This window comes from Chanodichthys erythropterus, chromosome 14 (assembly GCF_024489055.1).
Source record: "Chanodichthys erythropterus isolate Z2021 chromosome 14, ASM2448905v1, whole genome shotgun sequence".
Lineage (NCBI taxonomy): Eukaryota > Metazoa > Chordata > Actinopteri > Cypriniformes > Xenocyprididae > Chanodichthys > Chanodichthys erythropterus.
Genome location: NC_090234.1, coordinates 42,471,681 through 42,493,080, shown reverse-complemented (window position 1 = coordinate 42,493,080; position 21,400 = coordinate 42,471,681). Strand labels below are relative to the sequence as shown.

Genomic DNA, 21,400 nt, shown 5'->3' with positions numbered 1-21,400 from the left:
AACATGAAAAGCATATTGCTCCCTCTAGTGGTTGTTTATTGGTAGAATAATTTTATTGGAATCTCTATGATAGCTATACATTAACAGGGGTGAAAAACACAAGCAAAAGTTAAATATTTGGTCATTGTGATTATTATTATTTATTTATTTATTTATTTTTTTTAAATCTTAACACTATTTATATATTTTGAAGAAACTTCTCGTGGCTACTTCTCAATTTTTACTTCAGTGACTATTTCTCAGTGTAGATTTATTTTTGAGAATTGATTCAGGTATCTTGGCTTTGTTCGAGAAAAGTCATTTGGACATTTCTACCATTATTGACTAAGAAAAAAAAGAGTTCACTGAACACGTCACGCTAAATGGGGTAAGTTGACACAACATATTCTGCCAATAAACAGTCTATTTTTGGCTTATCAAAATTTAAAAGCACAAATTGTTGATTAAGTAAGGAATAATTGATGACAGGCTGTTGAATTCTTAGAAAATAATGCACACCTGAGATGCTAATGCAGCCACAATGCGAAGCGGAGTAAATTATTTTGCTTATATTTCGCTTATACCTTACGACACTGTTCTGATGTTGTATTTCAAGACTTTTGTAAGGTTTTTGTCCTTAAAACACTCTTGTGTGTGGGACTAATTTCTTACACATCTCATCCCAAGCGTCCATTCCACAAAATGTAGTTTCAGAACTAGTCACCAAAGGCTTGAGCCTTGATAGCAGAATAATACTGTTGATACAGTTATTAATGCAGTTAGAGAGAGAGAGGGATAGAGAATAAGCACATTGGAATTAGCCTACCTGAGTCTGTGTGTCTCTCATGACAACACTGTCTCGACTAATAGCGAAACTATAAGTTTATACACCACAAGAACCGCACAGTTATTACCTCGAATCATGTATCCTTTAAGTTGCTAAACTCTTTTACTGATTATTTCGTCAGAGCAGTGCTGACAAAACATTTCTGTGCAATCAGATTCGAGCATTTATCATTGGAAAAAAAATCTCTCTTGAGTTTCATTATTAAAATCACTTTATAATACATAACACATACACATACATGAAGATGGACATTTATTCATTATGCACATAAAGGCAGTTATTACCTACAAAGCATTAAAATACAAATACAAAAAAAAGTTAATATGTTATACTTCAAATAAAATAAAATTAATAATAATAAAAAAAAAAAAAAAAAAAAACAATATAATTGCAACCTCATCAATACAAAGTCAACAAGCGTTTAAAGTTGAGTTAACTCAATGTGTATCTCAGGTGTCCATTCCGGTTGAATGTGCTGATTTCAGCCATTTCAGTGCTCAGCCCATGAGTACATAATCATCTGAACAGTCCTCACTGCTTTTGTGCATGCTTATGTCTGTTGTGTTTTGAGGGAGATTTACAAGGGCATAATCACAATCGTTGTCCTCCAGATCTCGAATGTGCCTTTCTGGATTGATGGTAGTGTGGTCAATTGAAGCATAGAGGACATCTTCTGTCTGTGGGTGGAAGAGATAACACAAGCATGTAAATTATGCTGAGGAAGTATTTTATCTGGCATTTGAAAAACTTTCAGTATCCATTAGTGTGTGATGAATGCCGCAGCACTAATGTTTACTCTGTGTATAACAATGAGGAACTGTCAGAGAAACTGTCAGTGAACCTTTCTTATTTATTATCTGTTTTAGTTTAAATTAATTTTTTTTCTTTTATCACAAAACTTTTATTTTTTTGTTTGTTTGTTTACCCACAACTTCCATAAAAAAGATAAAAGAAAAAGTTGTATATCTATTTTTATCATATTATGTGGCCTAAAAAAAAAACAATCTATGCAATAATAATAACTTCTCTGTCACTCTCCAAAGCTGTTTACATTGTATAGACAGCGTAAGCGTAGGCTTCCAGGTTCTATGTCAGAACACTCATTATTGGCCGACGCTGTTCACATGAGCAGCATGACGCATGTGATGCTAACGCAGGAGCCGGCCAATAATGAGTCAGCATTCTGACGTAGAACCTGGAAGACTGCATTGTCTATAACATGTTGACTTACATCACTAGGACTTACCCACCGGGAAGTACCACATATGGAAATAATTATCTGCGGTAGGTCCCTAAAAGGGGTAGTGGGAACTTTGGGCACATAGCCTGGCTGAGGTCTCAGGATCACATGAGAGTATACCAGACTGAACTCAAGGCAGAATCTGACAGAGAAATGCCTGGAGGTCCCCAACCCTCATGATGTAGGTGAGCGTGGTCAGGGGCGCCGTCTTCATTGAGAGGGCCCTAAGCTCAGCTGACCCCAGGGGCCTGTAGGTCTTGCAAAACCACACAGAGATCCCATGAGGGAATAAGGCGTGGAGGGTTCAACCTCCTGGTGCCTCTTAGAAACCTGATGATCAGGTATTGGTCAGCATGGCTTAGTGGCTATTAACATCCTTGTAAGGAGGTTTATTTTAGGTGAAGAAGGAGGTGGGAACTGGCCAACGTTCAACATAAAACTTGAATCACCAAATAAACAAACAACCAAATTAAATCAAAGCCACAGCCCCTCACGGGCGACTGATGCATATAAGCATAACAAAACACAACATAAATGTCCCAGGCCTGATTGTCTCTCATCCTACACTTTCTTTTATCCTTCTGGAGTTCCTATAAGCCACTCGAGACCGGTGTGGCATGCAGGTGACGCTCATTAGGCCACCAGCCCACAGCTTTCAGCCCACCCTGCTTGCCACATACCCCTGTCACCAATCGTAGGCACCTCCACCGTGATGCCTGCCGGTGACGCTGGATAACCCTCGATGGATACCCCTCGGTGTCCTTCTGACTCCTCCACCCCCTGGTGGACAGCGACAGCTCCTCCTCCAGTGAAAGTAAAGCGACAGCACCTCAGAGATGACTGCCACATATAAACATAACTAAATACAATGTCCTAGGCCTTCACTGTTGTCACTCCTCTTTTTATCCTTCTGGAGCTCCTCCTTGGGACTTGAGACCAGTGTGGCACTCATTAACACTCGCACCACCAGCCTCGCTCCGTTCCCATGGTTCTTGGCCTCACCCTACTTGCCATAGTCCTCATTGCATCAGTATCTGACACAGTGTCAAGTTCCTTCGAAATGCAAAGTCTTAGGGTTACATATATGTATGTAACCCTGTTTCTCTATGAAAGGAATGAGATGTTGCAATTTCACACATGCTTCAGAGACTTGGTTTCACAGGTCCCCATACTGTCAACATATGACGCAGTGTCTTGTTCCTCTGTCAGGGAACCGGGTTGCATAACACTAAGATGACTTTTAATTTAAGAGGGTTTTGAAATACGTGCTTGAAATCATCATACAAAACACAGTCAGAGAAAACACACATTTGTGTAATTGGACCTAAAGTTACTTAGATATAGCCCATGTGACGACAACGAGTGCCAGCCCTGCCTAAGTATAGTATTGTTTCACGCAACTATGTTTTGGCTACACTGTAAAAAAAATCCCAGTAAAATTTGCGGTAAAAAAATGGCAGCTGTGGTTGCCAGAACTTTACCGTCAAAAATACAGTAGCAAGAAAAAACTGTAAGAAAAAAAAATCTGTTAAATTTACGGTAAAATAACGTATTTCATTAACTGATATAATGTTAATTTACCAACATAATGAAGTAATAATATCTGTTTTGTACCTTTATAATACACTGACAGTCACCAAACACAGTGGTGATGAGAGTCACATGATGAATCAAAGTTCATCATAAGCAGCTTTTCCACAACTAATATAGGCTATAGAAGGTGCACACAGTGTCATTCACACACACACTAAACACCATCATGGTAACATGCATGAAATTTTTAAAAATGCAATAAACATTAATTTAACAACATTAGATGTGACATAAAACCCTAATGTACATAACTGATTAGAAAAAAATGAGAAAAACTAAGAAGAAACAGAGTTATTTCAACGAAAATATATCAAATGTGAAGTGTCACGCAGGGAATTGTGGGAATGTCAATTTACGTTTTTTCACTGTACATTTTTACAATGAATTGTTATTTTTCACTTCCAAAAACTGAATTTAACGGTATTTTACCGTAAAATTACATTAAATGTACCATTAGATCTATTACACTTATTCACCGTATATAGTACGGAAACTTTCTGTAAACCAATTGACAGTTTTTCACCACAGCATTTTTACAGTCTTTTACTGTTAAAATTATGGTCATTTTTTACAGTGTAGATAAAACTAAGAATTGAGTAAAATATAAATACAATTTTGTATTTTACATATTTTATATGTACTTCTATTTATAAATAATGTTATCGTGCCTTGGAAGTTGGTCAGAAACCACCTTTCTTTTGGAAGTGCCTACTGCAAATTACTGTCTGGGCAGTGAGACACCTTTGGCTTCAGTGCTAAATGTACTTTAATAAAAGAGAAAAATGATTTTGAAAGATAAAATAGTATTTCAAACTTTCCAAGAGGTTAAGTGTGGCCATTTATATGTAATTTTACACAATGTAAAATTACAGCACAAAATGAATGAATCGTCTCATACAATTACACAGTGGAAGCATTATACAAAGGAACATTAGGTCTATGTCTTTTCTAAAGGCTTGAGGTCAGTAGTCCTCTTTAATGAACCAGTACCCCAATTAATTGTACATTTTTCTAAAGTACTGTATTAGTTAATTTATGAATTTAACATGTCACTGAAGATTTCAATTGGGTTGAACCAAACATCCTTTTATCAACATTGTAAAATATGTACATTTATAAATTTTGCATTGAATGCACTGACGATTTATATTTGTTTAATTTCCTTTAAATGCTTGTATCAGCATCATAAATGTATCGTAAGTTTAACCTCAAATCATTTGCTTTGACATACTTCCCCACCTGGATTCTATTTTTGTCACGCTGGTAGCATCATTTTGGAGTAACAGGAAAAACCATTGTGACTAAATGTTTATCATTTGAATATTACATTAAAAAGACTCATTGAGATCACCCTTCATGAAGCCCCAAAATGCAAAACAAGCCAACACATCATCAACCGTTTTTTTTTTTTTTTTTTTTTTTTTGAGAAGGAACCAAAAACACCTGTAATGAAACTGACACAAGATCTAAACTCACGCACTTATGTTGTAACGAGATGTTATCAGATGTGCAAATTTGAACTTCAGTACTACAGGCATAAAAGGAAGGGCTATATACACATGTATATGAAATGAAAATGTAATTTTAATTGTACAGCTTAAATGTATTATTTTAATTTTAACTACAGCAGCAAAGACAAAACAAGATGATTTAAGTGTCAAATAAGCAGTCTATCAAAGGATTAGTTCACTTTCAAATGAAAATTACCCCAAACTTTACTCACCCTCAAGCTATCCTAGGTGTATATGACTTTTTTGTATATGTCTTTCTGATGAACACAATCTGAGAAATATTAAAAAAATATCCTTTATAATGGCAGTGAGGGGGATCAACGATTATGAGCTGAAGAAAGTGCCTCTATCCACTTCCATCCATCATAAACATGTTCAACACAGCTCTGGGGGTAATAAAGGCCTTCTGAAGTGAAGTAATGCATTTGTGTAAAAAAAAAAAAAAAAAACAAGTTATGAAGTAAAATATCAAGTTTCCGCCTGACCGCCTTCCGTATTGAACCGCGCTCTCTGCCATTATAAAGCTAGGATGCATCAGGATATTTATTAATATATCTTTGATTGTGTTCATCAGAAAGAAGGAAGTCATATACACCTAGGATGGCTTGAGAGTGAGTAAAGCTTGGGATAAATTTTATTTGAAAGTGAACTAACCCTTTAAACTCCTATAAAACATTATGACTAATTGGAATTCTTACCCGTGTGCCTGCTGTTGTTTCTCTCTGATGGTCATTATCTTCTAGATAAAACATGCAAAGTACATGTCAAGAAACAGTTACTTCACAGTGTAGCCATTCAGTGTACACAATGATTATCATAGCTGTCCTTCAAAGTACATCGTCACAAAACTGACTGTCAGCTACTGAAGTGTTGCATTTAGTGTAAACCACATGAACACTGACATAAAACTAAATGCATGTTTGTATCTGTACCAAAGGTTTGACTGATCAAGTAAAAAGGCACTTCCTTATTAATGCATTAGCTGGAACATGCGATTTCAGAGTATATTAATTGATAAATTCTCTTACCAGCGCTTTCATGTTTCTTCTTCCTGAGGATAAAAATAGGTAAATTATGTAAAGTCACATACACAATGCAATTTTCCGTTTCCAAAACATTTACATACACTTAGACTTTACAACATAAGCAATTTATTTATGTTAGATTACTTACTAAGTCCCAATAATAATAGTAATAATAAAACAGAATTCTCAGTAAATGATTAAGCTCTATAGATGCCCTACCTTCGCTTGCAGCTTAAATTTCCCATAGTTCCAATAAGCTCAATGTGGTTTGTTTTGCCGCAGTATAAAAACTGAAGCTACAACCACAAATTGCAGACTGCCGAAATTGCCAGTGTAGTCTGAAACCAGAGTTTCCACCCCAATCAGAGAGAATAAGTTGTGAGAGGACAGATGTAGTAAAACAAGAGAGGGATGAAGAGAGTGATTCAGTGTAAAGCGGTCAAACAGCCTGCTTGTATTTCGTTTGTGTTTCCTGTGTTTTGTGGTTTTCATTTGCCTCTGAGTGCATGTCATGAAGACACACTCATTTTCATGTGTGCACTTTTACACCTCTATTAGTGGTATTTCTGCTATCTCATATCAGTTTTATGTGTGTGTTATTTGTTATTCCGCGACAACTCTTCTGTGACTCATCTGCTATTAAATTATTTTCACTAATCTTCCATATGACATATGTATGCAAATAGCTGTCACCAGGAAAAACAAGCAATACAGTGTCTGATGTATTTTTTCATTTAGGTGAGTAGTTGGAAAACAAGTTTCCCAAAACTATCTATGAATTGTTCTTAATTCCTCTTTCATATATATATATATACAGGCCTATACAGATATGTATATACTGTATATATAGGCCTGTATGTCAATGTAAAAAATGCTAACAACACAATAATTCATAGTGTCTTTGAATTAATAGCTAAAATAGTTACACTATGAAAAACTTTACATCCTCAAAGTGTTTTAAAGATATGATTTTTGTTTGGTTTTTGGTTTCTGACAGTTGATGCTTGTTAGGCACAGGAAGTTAAGCATTTCCTTTGAGACCACAAGGTAGATAATACTCTCTAACATGAACTACTTTGCATTATTATTTATAAATATCATTGACATTTACTTTTGCAATCTACTTATACATTTATGCTTTACGCTCAACGAAGAACATAAAATGCTTTTTGTTTTTTTTTATTTTGTGATAAGCATGAGATTCCATCAGATAAGCAGTGTGAGACGCTTTCTTTGCACTGTCATCCTTAGCCCTGTAGGGGTCCCTATGAAAACACTCAAAGTTAAAGATATACAATAGATGCAAACAGCCAATAAGGAGCCAAGCAAAAAGAAGGCATGATAAGTCATGCCAACATGGCTGGGAGCATCAGACCAACTGTTAAAATGAACAATTAAAGCCCTATTAAGATATATTTTTTTAAGATCATTCATGATTTAATTGTATATCACTTTAGACCAATAGGAGGCGCTGTGACCAAATTAATGTGTTGTGGTCAGAGTGAGGTGACATTGACATATGCAAAGTTTGATGTCAATGTCAAAGCATTGTAAAGATACAGCCTCAAGAGTCATTTTGGCATCATGCCTTAACTTTGTTGCAACGGTATTTGAAAACGGTTTAATGTATTGAAAATCATCTAATGAAAACCGTAACCTGTGCTGGCATGATCTGAAGATGATACTGAACAATTCAATTTTGGTGAAAAATGGACAAACAGTCTAGGAAGATTTAGAAAAATTAAGTTTTTTTAAAGAAAAACAAAATGGCAGATAGGAAGTTTGGCCGATTATAGAAAAATTTGTATCTATGTTCTCGGCATTACTTATGCTAGAGAAATTGAGTTAGAGACTCCAAATTTGGTATGGTGACAATTCAGGCTGTCCTCCATCTGTGTGTCAATTTTCATAACTTTCCCACAAGCAGTTCTATGGGCTGCCATAGACTCAATAGCGGAAGAAGAAAAAGAAGAAGAAGAAGTATGCCAATGTATACAATAGGGGCCTACACACCTTCGGTGATTGGCTCCTAAAAAAAGCAGTATACAAATAAATGAGTGCTAGTGATGACATTTTTTTGTAGGCCAACCCAGAAGTTACAGTAGCATCATCCTGGTTCCCTCGACAAAAACCCAATAAGATTTTTACATTTTTACCAGGCTTTTGGATTATTGCAGTAAATAAACTCTGTGACAAACAAAAGCTTATGATTTTTACAAGTTTTTTTCATCATGATAATCTTCACAACTAACAACACCTTGGTCACATGATTTCAATGTTAAACTTCCAACAACCCTTTTAGGCTTTGTTTGAAAACATTTCCTTGTTGAAGAGCGAGATTAAAAACACAATGAGGCTTTGAAAGCGGACTAGTGAGTAGATGAGTTTACCTGTTCAGCAGATGTTCCCAACAGCCTTTCATTTTGCCACTTGTTAGCAAACGCCTTTTACAAGACAAAGTTTCAAAAAGTCACAAGAGAGCATTACTGATGTATTTTATATTGTAGAATAAAATGTAGAAATATCTTGAGCTTGTGTTCACCACCAACCTTATTTGAAGCATTTAACCCTATTTTAAAAACTCACTGAAAACCAATGCGAACTTGTTTCCGGGTTTTGGCCTACAAAAATACGTCATCCCTGCCCCACTCTATACCACCTCAACTTTGTAGCTCTTTCTGCCAGCAGGATGTTATAAAAGTAGAGCACACTTTTGTTGAACAGTCTAAGACAGCAAGTATTTGGCAACTTTATCCTTGATGTCAGACACGTTTCTTTATGGTGGATTTCAGCGGGGATGAAAAATTATCAGTGCATCATCTTCTTTACTCTCTTGCAGCTTACTTTGGGTGAGAGTTACACTCTTATGTATATTATTTTTAAGTTGGGTTATGGTTAAACATTAAATATTGTTTTATGACAGCCTGTCAAACTGTTTTATGAAACAATTGCTGAATGTATCTCATAGGGTTTTCTTAACATTAATCTTAATTCAGAGCGCAAAGATTTTTTTAAAATCCTAAAATAGGATGCTGTTCAGTAAGGTGATGATATGCTGTTTTTCATAGAAATCAACAATCTTCATAGGTCAAAGAAGATGTATTTCACACATTATTAAGGATCAACAGTGTTTCAGGGGAACTTTGAATACAGAGATGAAGTTACAGAGTTACTTTTCTACTCTCTTAAAAATAAAGGTTCTTTACTGGCATCTGTGGTTCAATGAAAAACATCCACTTTCCATTGCAGGTTCTTTATAGTGGAATAATATTCTTTAGAATATTAAAATGTTCTTCACACTAAGAAAAAAATGTTTCTTTTAAGAACTTTTAACTGAAATCAATTAATAACTTGATCCTCTCTCTTGTAAAAGGTGTACACACATCCATACTGAAGGGACAGACTGTAATGTTTCCTCTCCCTGAATTTCCATTGAGGAAAATTAATTCAATTGAATGGAAATACCACACAATCAACAAAACCATCCTGCTGGCCAGGATCAATCTAAATAAACAACAGCATTCAAAAATTTTCAGCAAGAGGACTGGGATGCAAATAATGGAGAATGGTACACTTCACATTGAAGATATAAAAGATGAAGACTCTGGGAATTACTCTTGCACTATCATTTTCCATGATCAAAAGATGCAGATAGAGCAGATTTTTCTTCAAGTACATAATGGTACCTTTGTTTTCTATCTTACGAATAACTCAAGATCATTTCTCTAGACAATAAGACAATAGGATAGTAGAGTAAATATCTCTGGCAGAGGCTAGTCAATAACAATATCATCAATGCATTCTGTAAGTAATGTTTTTTTGTTTTGTTTTGTTTTGTAATAATCATGTTTTCTCTGCCGAAGACTTGAAGACTGAACCTCCAAACAGCACACTTTACACCACAACAGTGAAACCATCAGGTACCTTTTCATTCACTTCATTTAATGTGAACATTCAATTAAAGGCACATACCACTCTTCATATAAGCCTGAAAGAAGTCTGAAAGAAAATGTTAATTCAATCTTCCCACACTTTTCTCAGTCACCTACACATACATAACTTTTAAAATGAGTGGCCATTATGCAGCTACAAAGCATTATGCCACTTCCCGATGAAAAATGAGTAGTAAAACATTTTAAAGTAGTCATATTTTATCATTTATTGATTGATTGATTGATTCATACATTGATTTATTCATTGATTAATTAATTAATTCATTCATTCATTCATTTCAAAGCCTAAATAAAATGTTTACATTACTATAAAACAAACGGAGCAGCACAAGGTTAGGTTGAGGAAGTATCTATCATATTCCCACCCCTTTGCCTCACAGTAACTATGCAAGTCGTTTCTGATCACCCTATAGGCATTGTTAATGACACTACAATGTACTGGACAATGCTGAATATTTACATACACCATACAGATTGTTGCTCATGAACATTTTGTTTTCTTTCTTTTTCTTTCGTTGTAGAGTCCGGCATTCCTGCCACAGCATTGATCACAATACTTGTGTGCTCAGCACTTGCAGTCATCTTAATTGTAGCCACTATTTTCATCTTCAAATGTAGAAAAAAGTGTTACTGCACTTCAGGTTAGTGTTATCGTATTTTATAATTTATCACTGAAAATACTAATCATAGGGGTACTTCAAATTAAAAGGTTTTCAAAGCATTACTTACTCGCCCTCATGTTATACCAACACTAATTATCTTTCTTTCCTCGTTTCCATTATAATGAATGTCAATGTGAACTAGTGTGGTAATGCTCCAAAATGAAAAAAAAAAAAACTTCTACTATCCAAAAATTTGGTCCATAAGACTAATTCAATACCTTTGTGTAAGGAACGGACTAAAATGTAACATTTTATCTAATGAAATCTTCCACATTTTGTATGAATTTAGTTATGATCGAAATTGGGTGTCTAAACTATGGTCTTTTCTATGATTCTAACGATTCGAGATTCATTGAAAATGGAGTGGGAAAACTCTTCCAATGTTGGTGTAGTTACCGCATTGCCTTTGTAAGTGTCGTGTGTGAGTAATAAAGCTCACAAATGAGTGGAGAAACAAAAACAGTCTTTAATAAATTAAAAACAAAACTCAGGAGATCGCAGGAGAATAACTTACAATCACTTTAACATTGATGATACTGGACAAAGAACTGAACAAACACAGGGCTTAAATACATGGGGAGTGAAATTAAGGATAAACAGAACAGTTGTGGGAACTGATTAACAACCAAGGAAACTAACTAGAGAACTAAGGGTACATTTACATGACAACAATGTACTAAAAATTGAAAAGTTTTTCTTTGTACAGATGACAACGTTATCAAAAAGATCCCCTTTTACAAGGATATGTGGAACTGACTAAAAACGCTGCATTATGCATGCCAGGTCAGTAGTTGGCGATGTGACTTTGTAAAGAAAGACTATGCGCCTGCGCACATACACAATCAGAGCACTCACGCCAAACACGCATGCTTATAGACTAAACAGTTTTCCGTTTTTAGTTGAAAAACAAAAAACTGACAAACCTAGGACAGTATTTATTTAAAAATGCATAATCATATAAAATAATCATTTGAAATGCCACTACCTAATCAGATTTTTGTTTTGCAGAAGAACACATCTATGCCAATAACACAATAATTCAAGGAAATAAAAGGTCACAGGTGGGCAGAAGGATGCCAGATAATAAGAACAGATAAAGGCCCCCTATAGCAAAGAGGTAAAACCCACGACAATACTGCAGCGCATAAACTAACTCTGGTTTGTCTTAGAAACAAATGTATAGAGCGCTGCAGTGATGACGCATTTCTGTGGGCCTAACTGGAAATTACCATTACCCTGGTCCCTCTACAAAAACCTATAGAGTTTATATAACTTTATTCTTTAATGAGAACACTTTTTATGTTAATGGTTAAGTGATTGTTTTTTTGTTTTTGCCTTTTGTGTTAAATGTAGATATTGTTGATTGTTCACCAATGAAACCTTTGCTTACCACTGAGGGTGAAATAGTATAAAATGTCAGAATGCATGGCTACTTTTAAAGGGTTAGCTCACCCAAAAATGAAAATAATGTCATTTATTACTTACCCTCATGCCGTTCCACACCCGTAGGACATTTGTTAATCTTCAGAACACAAATAAAGATATTTTAGTTGAAATCCGATGGCTCAGTGATGTCTCCATAGCCAGCAATGACATTTCCTCTCTCAAGATCCATAAAGGTACTAAAAACATATTTAAATCAGCTCATGTGAGTACAGTGGTTCAATATTAATATTATAAAGTGACGAGAATATTTTTGGAGCGCCAAAAAAACAAAATAATGATTTATTTAGTGATGGACATACATGTTTTTACATTGTACTTATATTATTAATACCTGCATGCAATTACATCTGTAATTAATCTCTGTAAATGAGCGCTCTCGAGAACCCCGGTAACCAGAGGTGTAATACTGGTGCTTAACAGGTATGAAGTGTATTTGAAATTATTATTATTATTATTATTATTATTGGTGGTGGTGAATTGATTTGGATGTGATGTATGTAATTTTGTTAATTTTGTATATGTATCATGTGTATGTACATATGTATTATGTATAAATTTGTGTATTTGTAACAGAGAACCACCGTTTTGATTTAATTAGTCTCATTATGTTGAGTTAATTGGTTGTATCATTTGGAGTCGATTATTTTGAGTTGATTTGTCTTGTTCTTGTTTCCTGCATGAGGGTGAATGTTTGAAAGGGGTTTTAAAGAACGTGTCAATAACGAGAATATTTTTAAGAGATTGAAGTACCTTGTGGTGAATGTTCTCACCCACAAAGCATGTAATTACATCTATAATTAAAGCTGCGAGCAGCGATGAAAGGGCCTGGTGGCTTTAGGAAAACAGAGCACCGTGGGTGATATTCACAAGTATATAAATATAGTGTCACATGTGTCATGTTTTCTGTGACCTAGTTTTCCCCACTCTGTTTGATTCGTTATTTGATTCACCTGTGTCCCATTAATTAACTTGTTAACCCTTTGAGCGGTACGGTCCCACATATGGGATGTTTATTTCTGTGCCCCTGGGTGTACGGTACCACATATGGGATTTCGAACGTTCAGCGACGTCACATAACTGCCAGATTCAAACTGTGCTTTCGCGCTCTGGCTGCGAGACGGACGCGCGCAGCTCTTGTCATATATCACAGCTATGCAGCGTTTTCAGCCACATAATGTTTCTTTTAAGGTTTCAGACATTTAAATATCCATAAGCACCATTAAAACAATACATTAAGAGTTTTATAAAATACACACTGATGTCAGACATCAGTGGAAGCAGCAATAACAAATATAATTTGCCGACATTTATTCATATCAGACGCACATAATGGGCCTAAGTAACTATAAAGTTTTCTCTATTATTCTTCCAGTTCACCAGCCACTTACTTGCATATATTTCAGGAGAAATTGATGAATTCACCTGCTGTAAATCCGACTGACAGGACTCTGTGAACTGCAGCGCAAACTAAGATGGCGGCGCCCATCTCGCATTATAGATCAAGATAAAGATCATTTATAAAGGTTTTAAAACGACAAAGCACACTCACTTACACATATTTGAGAATCGGAATATCATATAGTTGATGACATGGTAAGCAATTTTGCGAATATTTTAAATATAAAAGGAAAAACTAAATAATTAGCCTTTCGCCGAGCCCCGCCCCCCTTAGTTACTGTTGCTTTGTCCGACAAGCCGTGGCGCTGTCACTCCACACGCAGTGAAAAATACATCGCGGAACAAAGAGGATACTGAACACACATCGACAGACAAGACAGAGTAGGTTACTTATGATATTAAACAAAGTCCCAGCTTTCAAACCGTGTAGTTATTAAAGAAATTCAAACAATAAAAACCGTTTTGTTGCTCTTTAATGTGTCGTGACCATGGTCGTGACAGATTGCTGTAGATCCTCAGCTCAACCGCTCGTAAAAAACGATCATCTCTTCCTATTAGTCCATGAACATGAGAATGAATGTTGTTTCAAACACGGAAAGACGTCAATATACACCATTTTTCAAGTTTTACTCCACCGAGGTTAATCTTTTAACTACTGGCTGCTTTGACGGACAAAATGGCGGATGCGGCGTTCTGATTGGTTAGATCTCAAACTCCCGGCGAAAGGTCAATTGCGATCCATCTGTCATACAGTGTTATTGTTGCTGCGTTCAGCACTCGTGACACGCAAGACGCGTCGCCATGGAAACATTAAAGGCAAACGTTCTAAAATAACGGTCGCCTTAAAAAAACTCACTCTGGGGGGACAGTTAGAATATTTTAAACTCACGATCGAAAGGGTTAAGTTCCCTTTGTTTGCCTCGTGTATATATACCTTGTGTTCTCCTTCATTCCTTGTCCGTTCTCGTTTATGTTAGATGTGTATATTGTGTTACCTGCCTGATTCCTTGATTAAATACTACCCTTCGTATTCGCCTTCGTCGTTGTGCTTTTTTGATACACACGTCACGTAACATATGAGGACTACGTCAGTCGTTTGTATTTTCCACACTTCCTGCTACCAGCTGGTGGCGCTATGACTAAAAAAAAAATTGGCATGTAGATGTCTTTCAGGCCAGGGCCATTATAAACCATGTGAAGTTTGAGGCAGATTGGACATTGTATGCTCGAGTTACAACAACTTCCTGTTTCATGACGATAATAGCTAGGGCTGTAACGATATGCGATATGAAATCGAAATCGCGATACGCAGGTCCACGAACCTGTATCGCGATCTGAGAAGGCAGAATCGCGACACACCCGTTCCAACTCCCAGAGTTATCCTTCCTGTCCAGATCCAATGCTACCACATTTTTAAATTACTATAAGTATTAGGGGTGTAACGATTTATCGTAGATGGTGTGTCTCAATCAGCTCTGGTTCAGTAAGTGTTTCGGGCACACATTGAATCTTGCAAGCAGGTTTAAACGTTTCTCATGTCAGTCTCTTGCATGGTCGCGTGAGAAAAGTCGTGGCTTTCTTTCACCGCAGTGCACAGCAACAGCTGTGCTCACAGAAAAGCAAAAGACGCTTGCGATGCTTTGCTTTAAGTTCTGTGGCGCCGTTCACATATTGCGTCTTTTCCGCATGCAAGTCAGTTATTATTTTCAAATGTAGCCGCGCGGCAGGCGCGCTCATAATGGGATCAACGCGGTCGCGACGCGCATGCAATTCTCAACTTCTCAGAATGCCGCAAGCGCACCGCAGGTCGTGTGACAAGAATCAACCGATCAGCTATGGCCTTTCGTAACAAAACATCAAAAGCTCAGCCGAACAGCTGATCATAGCTGTACATGGTGGTTTTTATATCTTATCTCCATCAATATATCTCGTAGTAAAACTAATGCAAGGGCTAGAAATCATTTATCCTTTGCAGAAACACCCTCTTGTTCCTCTGATCCTCTTGGAGAGCCCAGTTCAAGGTTGCATAGCAACGACCGACGCTACGGGAGCGCAAGCGCTTTGGAAAGAAGGAGAAGCGGTGCGGCCGCGCCTTCCACGCGTTTTTAGACGCGATATGTGAACGGCCCCTATTCATAATTCTAAGTTCATGTTAAATTAAAAAAAAAAAATTAGTGACAGACAGCCCTATTCAACTGTTAATTTGAATAGAAGGTTATTAAAATTTTATATTTATTTATTTTATTGAAATGTGATCTTGTGTGTACAACAAGGACAATTATTGAAATTTGTTAATGTTTTTTTTTAATAAATCTTGTTTGAATTTCAGTTTCATTTTGTTCAAAATATTGTGATACGTATCGTATCGTGAACTCCGTATCGAGATACGTATCGTATCGTGACCTGAGCGTATCGTTACACCCCTAATAATAGCATGCTTTAAAGGGCTAGTTCCTCTCTCAAGATCCATAAAGGTACTAAAAACATATTTGAAACAGTTCATGTGAGTACAGTGGTTCTATCTTAATACTTTTTGAGCACCAGAAAAAACAAAATAACAACTTTTCAACAATATATTACAACAACTTTCTGTTTCTATTATCAAACATGTGAAGTTTGGGGCAGATCAGACTTTGTATGCCCGAGTTACAACAAATTCCTGATTCAAAGTGAAACATTGAAATTTGTCAGGCCGTCACAGACACACCCTACAGGGAAAACTTTAGATCTTTGCAATTTAACACCGCCAAGGCCTTTAGATTAGATTCACCAAATATGACGTTGATCTGATAACAGCTCTAGGAGGAGTTCGTTAAAGTACAATGACTGGAAATGGCAAAAACTGCAAATAAATTGCAGAGAAAATTCAAAATATCTCACTTCCTGATGGGTTTTCAGATTTTGCACCCAGTGGCTTTTTTGTAGGTATTGGGCAACAGCATTTACATTGAAATTTTGTAGCCATTTTGCCACACCTAATTCTGAAACCCATATCAGACATATTTTCACCACTTCTTATGCGTGTGCAAAGTTTCATGAGTTTTTGAGCATGTTTAGGCCCTCAAAAATGCGATTCATTATGGAGAAGAAGAAGAATTGACTAAGCAATTACAATAGGGTCCTCACATCGGTGTTCGGGCCCTAATTACACTTTTGACCCATCCCTTACTTAACCCACCCTTAAACATAACCATACCACCAAACCTGTCCCTAGCCTTACCCATATTCCACCTCAATAACAGTGTTTTGCAATACAAAATGAATGCCTAAATAAATACATTGTATCTAACATTTTTTATAAGTACATATAACATAAAATTTGACTGTTCTGTGTGGTGCTGCAAGCATTGTGTGTTATGTGTATGTGTATATATTTGAAGTTTGTTTTCAAATTTCTACTTTGAAAATCTGCACACTTGATGTTTAGGTTTCCTCTCACTGTACATCTGTTACAAGACCGAACTAATCTTTATGGAAAGAAACTACATTTCCCTATATATGAATGATTAATATTACATGATTTAACAGTATATTTGAAAATATACAGAAAAATATATTGCGTAAATATATTACAATATATTGAATAATACATAAGGCATTGACGCTTCATATATTGAAAAATATATTTACTAATATATCATAATCTATGTAATTTTATATTCAGTAATATACTTCATAATATATAGATTTATATATGATCAGATATGGTACTGCATGCATAATATTGTTATAGAAACACAAGGCTCCACCATCACCCAATCACAGCGCACTCCAATAAACATCACTCACCTGTTTCCCGTTGTCTCTGTCCTTTCTGTACTGTAACAAATATATTGCAGACATATTTATTCATTCTTTATAATATATATATATATATATATATATATATATATATATATATATATATATATATATATATATATTATGTAACACATTTCTTATATTTTATAATTATTTAAAGTTTTCAAGTTAGTTGACAAAAGCACACCTGCACGTACTAAAGTTTCTACCAAAGAGACTGTGCTATAGCGTGCACAGCCATTACTCTTTAAATAAAGTTATTACATTCTTATGGGCCGTTCACACAGAACGCGTTTTTCTATTCCAATGCGCTACTTTCCCATTGTTTTTCTATGTAAACACGCGCTTGACGGACGTGCATGACCGTTACGCTTGCGTCTCGCGTCTTTTGCAGCGCCTCTCACATGAGCGCCACGTTTTTAAGACGCCGTGTCAAGTTAAAAGAATTTCAACTTTTACATGAAGCGCCGCTCATCAATGTCAGTTCCAAAACAGAGGACCAATCAGAAGAACTCGGAGGCGGGGCGAACGTTGCAAGCTTCTGTTTACAGTAGCAAGTTGGCATGACAACTGTTTTATATGACGGCAACAAGGCGGAGGAGGTGCTCATTATTATCTTATTTTCTTTTTTTCCATGTCAAAACTTGTATCTGTCAATTCTGCTGTTTACCTTTTTTTTATTATTTCCGTTGTTGTCGTTATTGCCTCACGTCTCAAAAGCGCGTCTCGAGACACTCGCGTTCTACGCTGCGCTTTTTTAAAAACCACTCCTGAGCGCCGCGTCTCGCGTTTTTAGACGCAAAGACGCATTCTGTGTGAACGGCCCCTTTTTACAGGGTTAAATGTTTGCCCAACCTGCTGGGTAGTTTTATTTAACCCAACTATTGTTTGAAAATGACTATATGGCTGACTTAAAATGAATCTAAAATTAAATTAAAATGTTCATTTATCAAACATATTAATACATGTTAATTTTCAAGATATTTTGGGTTCATTTTAAGTAAGCAATACTGTAATTTTTAAACAATAGTTGAGTTTAGTAAAACTACCCAGCAGGTTGGGCAAACATTTAACCCAACTGCTGGGTTAAAACAACCCAATCGCTGGGTTTGTCCATTTTCAACCCAACTTGGGTTTTTAACCCAGCATTTTTTAGAGTGCACATACCAAAAAACCTTTTAAATTCCAAAAACAATACAACTTTAAACACTAACAGATCTCCCCTATATCAATATTGAGCAAAACACAAGAAATAGCACTTAATTTTAACATTTGAAGAGTTCATTTGCAAAAACCGATAAACGCCATTTTTTAAAAAAATGAACTAAGTGTTGTGCATTATTCTCCATATATAGCACGTTCTGTACCCTAAATCCATTTTGTCAGAAGAGCCGGTTTTGTCCACTTTCAGGCATCGCAAGTTCACGTTTTACAGCAGAAGCCGACAAGCGCCCTTGTTCTTTGTGTACAGAAACCGATAAGTCCGTTTTAGCGAATCAGCGCGCAGTATTCAGGTCAGGTGACAAGGCTTCTAGTCACTTCAAAAAGACGTGCTAGCTGAGGGAAGTTTTATCAAAGCTCACTAAAAGTGATCGAGGATTTATGATTTCGACTCCTGTAAGTCCTTGTACACCATACACGACTTACATGCTGAAAAATTGGTTGTCCTTTTGTGTGTGTGTGTGTGTGTGTGTGTGTGTGTGCGCGCGCGCGCGCACATGCGTGTGTGGATGAGTGCGTGTGTGTGTACTTGTGTGCCGATCTGTGTGTGTGTGTTTGAGAGAGAGAGAGAGAGAGAGAGAGAGAGAGAGAGAGAGAGCGAGAGAGAGAGAGAGAGCGTGCGTGTGTGTGTATGTGTGCCGATCTGTTTGTGTGTGTGTGTGTGTGTGTGTGTGTGTGTGCGCGCGCGCGCGCGCGCGTGGGTGGGTGGGTGTGTGTGTGCGTTTGTGTGCACATGTGTGTTTGAGAGTGTTTTAAATGCAATTACTTGGGTTTTGTTTAACTATGATACATGAAATGTGGAGTTATCTGCTTTTGCCAAAAAAACGACTGTTGGAGTTATCTGCTTTTGCTAAAAAACAAACTTTTAATATATATATAAAACATACTTTCACTGAATTTTAATTTTTTAATTTACCTGTATTTTTTAGAGTTATCTTTACTTAATCAAAACAGCCCAACTGCAGTTTGATTGTTATTACTTGGAATGCACAATAAAAAAAACATGATTTGTGAGAATTCATAAAAATGGAGTTATCTGTTTTTGCAAATAAACTCTTCATTTACTCTCCTTTAACAGTCAGAAGCAAAGCATGCTGGGAACTAGAAGTCTGTTGTAACCACTGATTGTAACTCATTCTGTGAATGGGTGTATATATGTGTGTACAATACATTCACATTTAATAAAGGATACAACTTTATGAATGTAATGCTATTTTTGTCTTCATTTATAAATATTTTATATGTATCAATATATAGCCATACATGGTCAATGCATACATTGCAGTATATTAAAAAAATATAAGCACTAGTTTTCCATAAATGGATATGTGTAATATACCGCATTATATTTTGCAGTATATTCCCATATATTATTGTTCCGTAAGGGATTCTAAGGCTTGTTTGACAAACAAACACAGGGGTGGTCAAACAAACACATCTAGTGACAATGTCACCCAGCTTGCAACTCTGGTTCTGTGGTGATCTTGCAACTGTGGTTAACTGACCTCATTAGAGGATGCTGTAGTTGTGTGCTTTATAAAATGTGTGCAGATTATTTTGAACCTTTAACCAACAAAGTAAATAATGTATAAAATGTATAAATTTAAATTAGTTTAAATCTGAATACTGTATGGTGAAAATGATAGATGAGGCCAGATGGCATTTGTGGTGTGTTTTAGTCAAGGCTGCTATGTGGAAATTGGTGTACATGCTTTTTTGTCATCATCTCACTTACTGTAAACATTGATCTATGCAGCCATCTTTTGTTTCTTACTCACTTAAGTGGGTCAATACAGAAAATACCACTACTGTGTTTGTTCATTCTTACTTTTCTACTTCTGTTGTATTTTGGTGAATGAACACCAAAATACATTATAAGAACCCTAATAGTGGTGTGGACTCCTACTTGAGAAAGAACAAGGCAAAAAGATAATGCAAAATAAAACAGAAATCTCTTGATGAAAAACTGACCACAATTTTTCTTCATTATCATTTCAGAGTTTAATAAAATTGTCAGTCTCATTATGAACACTAGAGGTCAGACTGAGAACAGTGCTGTGCTGTGAGGCCTCTTTACAGACTCAAGTTTAAATGTGTATCAAATTATATTATATATGTATTAAACTAAGACATACATATTAAGTTCATTTCAACCAATGCTAAAGAAACTACAGTTTAGACAAAGGTTCCTTTGTGCCTCCCTGTCAGGGTCCTGTCACCTTGATTGATTGTATTCTTGGTTTGGTGACAGGATCCTGACACTCGTGTTGTTTGTCTTGTCCTTTTTATGAATGTACGTCTTTGAGGTTATTCTCTGAAAATGGGTCACACATTATATTCTTTAGTCTTTAACTACTATGTACTTATACCAAATTTTTTTTACAATGTACTTATTGTATTCATATTGCAAAACACTTGTGCTGCTATTGAGGTGGGATACGGGTTAAGGACAGGCTTGGGGGTATGGGTAGGTTTAAGGGTAAAAGGGAAGGGGTCCAACACTGTACATCAGTAATGATTATTTTAAGGCTCTGAAATGTAAGCATCATAAAAAAAAGTTTGCAAATACATAAATACTGTGGTGTATACTAAAATACAGCACAAGATAAAATATAGTTTATGCATCATGAGGCTGTTTCATTTGAATTTTTAGTTTCATATTTGGACATTGGTGGCATTTGAGTATGTGTGTGAGCTGAGATGCCTATGATGCCTGACAATGCT

General features: G+C 36.1%; 1 protein-coding gene across 1 annotated transcript; it reads right to left on the bottom strand.

Annotated features, from left to right (window-relative positions):
• Window positions 1–1,074: 1,074 nt before the first annotated feature.
• Window positions 1,075–6,677, bottom strand: si:ch211-214p13.7 (uncharacterized). Its single transcript, XM_067409679.1, has 4 exons — window positions 6,415–6,677; window positions 6,199–6,221; window positions 5,869–5,909; window positions 1,075–1,503 (listed from the first exon to the last, which is right to left on the bottom strand). Exons 1-4 carry the CDS (start codon window positions 6,438–6,440, stop codon window positions 1,324–1,326), a joined length of 270 nt encoding a protein of 89 aa, XP_067265780.1. The 5' UTR covers window positions 6,441–6,677; the 3' UTR covers window positions 1,075–1,323.
• Between the last annotated feature and the right edge of the window lie 14,723 nt (window positions 6,678–21,400).

Coding starts and splice junctions, on each gene's coding strand:
- si:ch211-214p13.7 (XM_067409679.1), bottom strand. CDS start 6,440: ATGGGAAATTTAAGCTGCAAGCGAAG. Junction 5,910..6,198: donor GAAGAAACATGAAAGCGCTG/GTAAGAGAATTT, acceptor TGTTTTATCTAG/AAGATAATGACCATCAGAGA. Junction 1,504..5,868: donor AAACAACAGCAGGCACACGG/GTAAGAATTCCA, acceptor TTCCACCCACAG/ACAGAAGATGTCCTCTATGC.